Below are 2,103 nucleotides of genomic sequence, written 5' to 3' on the forward strand. Positions count from 1 at the left end.
CCCATCCATGTCCTGGCCCCACCCACAACCGCCCCAGCCTGGCCGCACCTCTCCTGCGGTCCTCCCCACGGCCAGGGCCAGGGCCTCTCCTCCGCGTCTTGCTCCTGCCCTCATCCTCCAGGTAGCGAAGAACCCGCTCCTGCTCCTCCCCGGAGCGGTTCATGAAATCGTTCCAGACCTGGAAGAGAGGCAGGGAGGCAGGCTTGCCAGGAGACACCAAGCTGGGCTGACGGCTGACATCCCCGGGCAAATGGGCACGGAAGGCCGCCAAGCACGTGGACGTGCTCCTGCGGTCACCTCTGTCCACTGAGGGGCCAATGCTTGTGTTGGGCCCTGAGCTGAACGCAGGGAAGCGAGGAGCCGGAATGGGCCCAGCTGTCTCGGGCTGGGGGGGATTGAGGTGAAACGCTCCCGCAGTCGATGGAGGGTTCCCAAACGTGTTGGGCAGATGAATCCAGGAGCTCGAAGGTTCCAGGGGTGGGGTGGGGATTCTGGCCTGATCTGGGGACCCCGAAGGACACAGAGGGGCCTTCATTAGGAGACCAGAAGTGGGCGGGTGCTCCTGGAGGGGGAACGGGCACAGGCGATGGCCTGGCCGTAGGAGAACCAATGAGCTGCCGGGGTCCCCGCGTGGAAGGAGTGAGGGGGTCGGGGACCGCACCTCCACGTAGGTGGCATTGTTGCAGGCCTCGGCAAAGATGCCCGGTGATGCAGGGGGTGCCAAGTCCCCATCGTCCAGGCCAGGTGGGCTCCCGTCTGTCTCCAGCAGGGTCAGGAGGTACTGGGCTAGATGGAAACAGATGCTTTCTGGGCCGGGGTGGCATTCGGGGACCTCCAGGCACCATGGGGACCCAATAACTAGCCTTCCTCCCTCTCTATCATCTCAGCCTCCCCACCTCCATGCTCCGACTGTCTTCCCCAGAAGATACAGAAACCAGCTAGATAGAGTCCAGGTTCTGGTTTGTCAAACTCCTACATATCCTTTAAAGCCCCAGCTCCAATGCCCGGGGCGCCCTCCCACCCAGCCCTGATCCAAGAGTCCAGGGGGCACCTGTGTCTGGCTCTATTTATATACGGTCCCCTGGCCTACAGCTGACACCTCTTTGGGTCCCCAGCCCTGCCCAGGCCCAGCTCGTGGGAGGGGTATCAGATAACACCAACATGCACGCCATTCTACAAGGCCCAGGAGCCCCCAAGAGGCGCCTCCCGACCGCTGCTCACTGTTCTCCAGGCGCTGGAGGCTCTTCCGGCCCTTGGCCTTGGGCACGAGGTCTGAGTTCCGCACGGCTTGGTTGATGAAGTGCTGTTTCCGCCTGGGAGCCGAGAGTCTCTTTACCTGGGAGCTGGCTGGGGCAGGCAGGCAGCCGGGCAGGGGCCTGTGGGCCGGGCAGGGGTGGTCCTCAGGGTCAAGGCCAGCCAGGATCTCCGAGAGGAGCCCTACCACAGCCATAGCCCGCTTGGTTTCTCCCAGCGATGCAGAGCTCACCCCTACGGTGTGTGGAGTCCTGAGCCCTTAAAATCCTATTTCGTTTCATCCTCATGTCACCCAGGAGGCAGACACAATTGTGGTGACGCGTCAGGTGGGGTGGCTCACGCCTGTGATCCCAGCACTGTGGGAGGCTGAGGCCGGCGGATCGCTTGAGCTCAGGAGTTCAAGACCAGCCTGAGCAACATAGCGAGACTGTGAACAAAAATAAGACTATTTTTTTTCTGTCTCTACAAAATAATAATAATAATAATAATTTAAAAATTAACCAGTGTGCTGGTACATGCCTGTAGTCCCAGCTACTCGGGCCTGAGGCAGGAGGATCACTTAAGTCCAGAAGGTCGAGGTTGGCGTTATGGCACCACTGCACTCCAGCCTGGGCAGCAGAGCAAGACTCTGTCCAAAAAAAAAAAAAATTAGGTCAGGCACATTGGCTCATGCCTGGAATCCCAGCACTTTGGGAGGCCGAGGTGGGCGGATCACTTGAGGTCAGGAGTTCCAGACCAGCCTGGCCAACACGGTGAAACCCCGTCTCTACCAAAAAAATACAAAAATTAACCACGGGTGGTGGCGCGCGTCTGTAATCTCAGCTTACTCAGGAGGCTGAGGTGAGAGAA

The 2,103-nt window shown here is 59.8% G+C and overlaps 1 protein-coding gene across 1 annotated transcript in view; it reads right to left on the bottom strand.

Annotated features, from left to right (window-relative positions):
* R3HDM4 (R3H domain containing 4) overlaps window positions 1–1,679 on the bottom strand; it is a 6,439-nt gene extending 4,760 nt beyond the window's left edge. Inside the window, exons 1-3 of the mRNA XM_011971211.1 lie at window positions 1,222–1,679; window positions 662–786; window positions 49–178 (exon numbers count right to left, since the gene is read on the bottom strand). Of these exons, the coding sequence (XP_011826601.1) occupies window positions 49–178; window positions 662–786; window positions 1,222–1,450 (484 nt within the window). The 5' untranslated portion in view covers window positions 1,451–1,679. The remainder of the gene's footprint in view (window positions 1–48; window positions 179–661; window positions 787–1,221) is intronic.
* Window positions 1,680–2,103: the final 424 nt, after the last annotated feature.

The sequence above is a fragment of the Mandrillus leucophaeus genome, unplaced genomic scaffold (genome assembly GCF_000951045.1).
Source record: "Mandrillus leucophaeus isolate KB7577 unplaced genomic scaffold, Mleu.le_1.0 Scaffold990, whole genome shotgun sequence".
NCBI lineage: Eukaryota > Metazoa > Chordata > Mammalia > Primates > Cercopithecidae > Mandrillus > Mandrillus leucophaeus.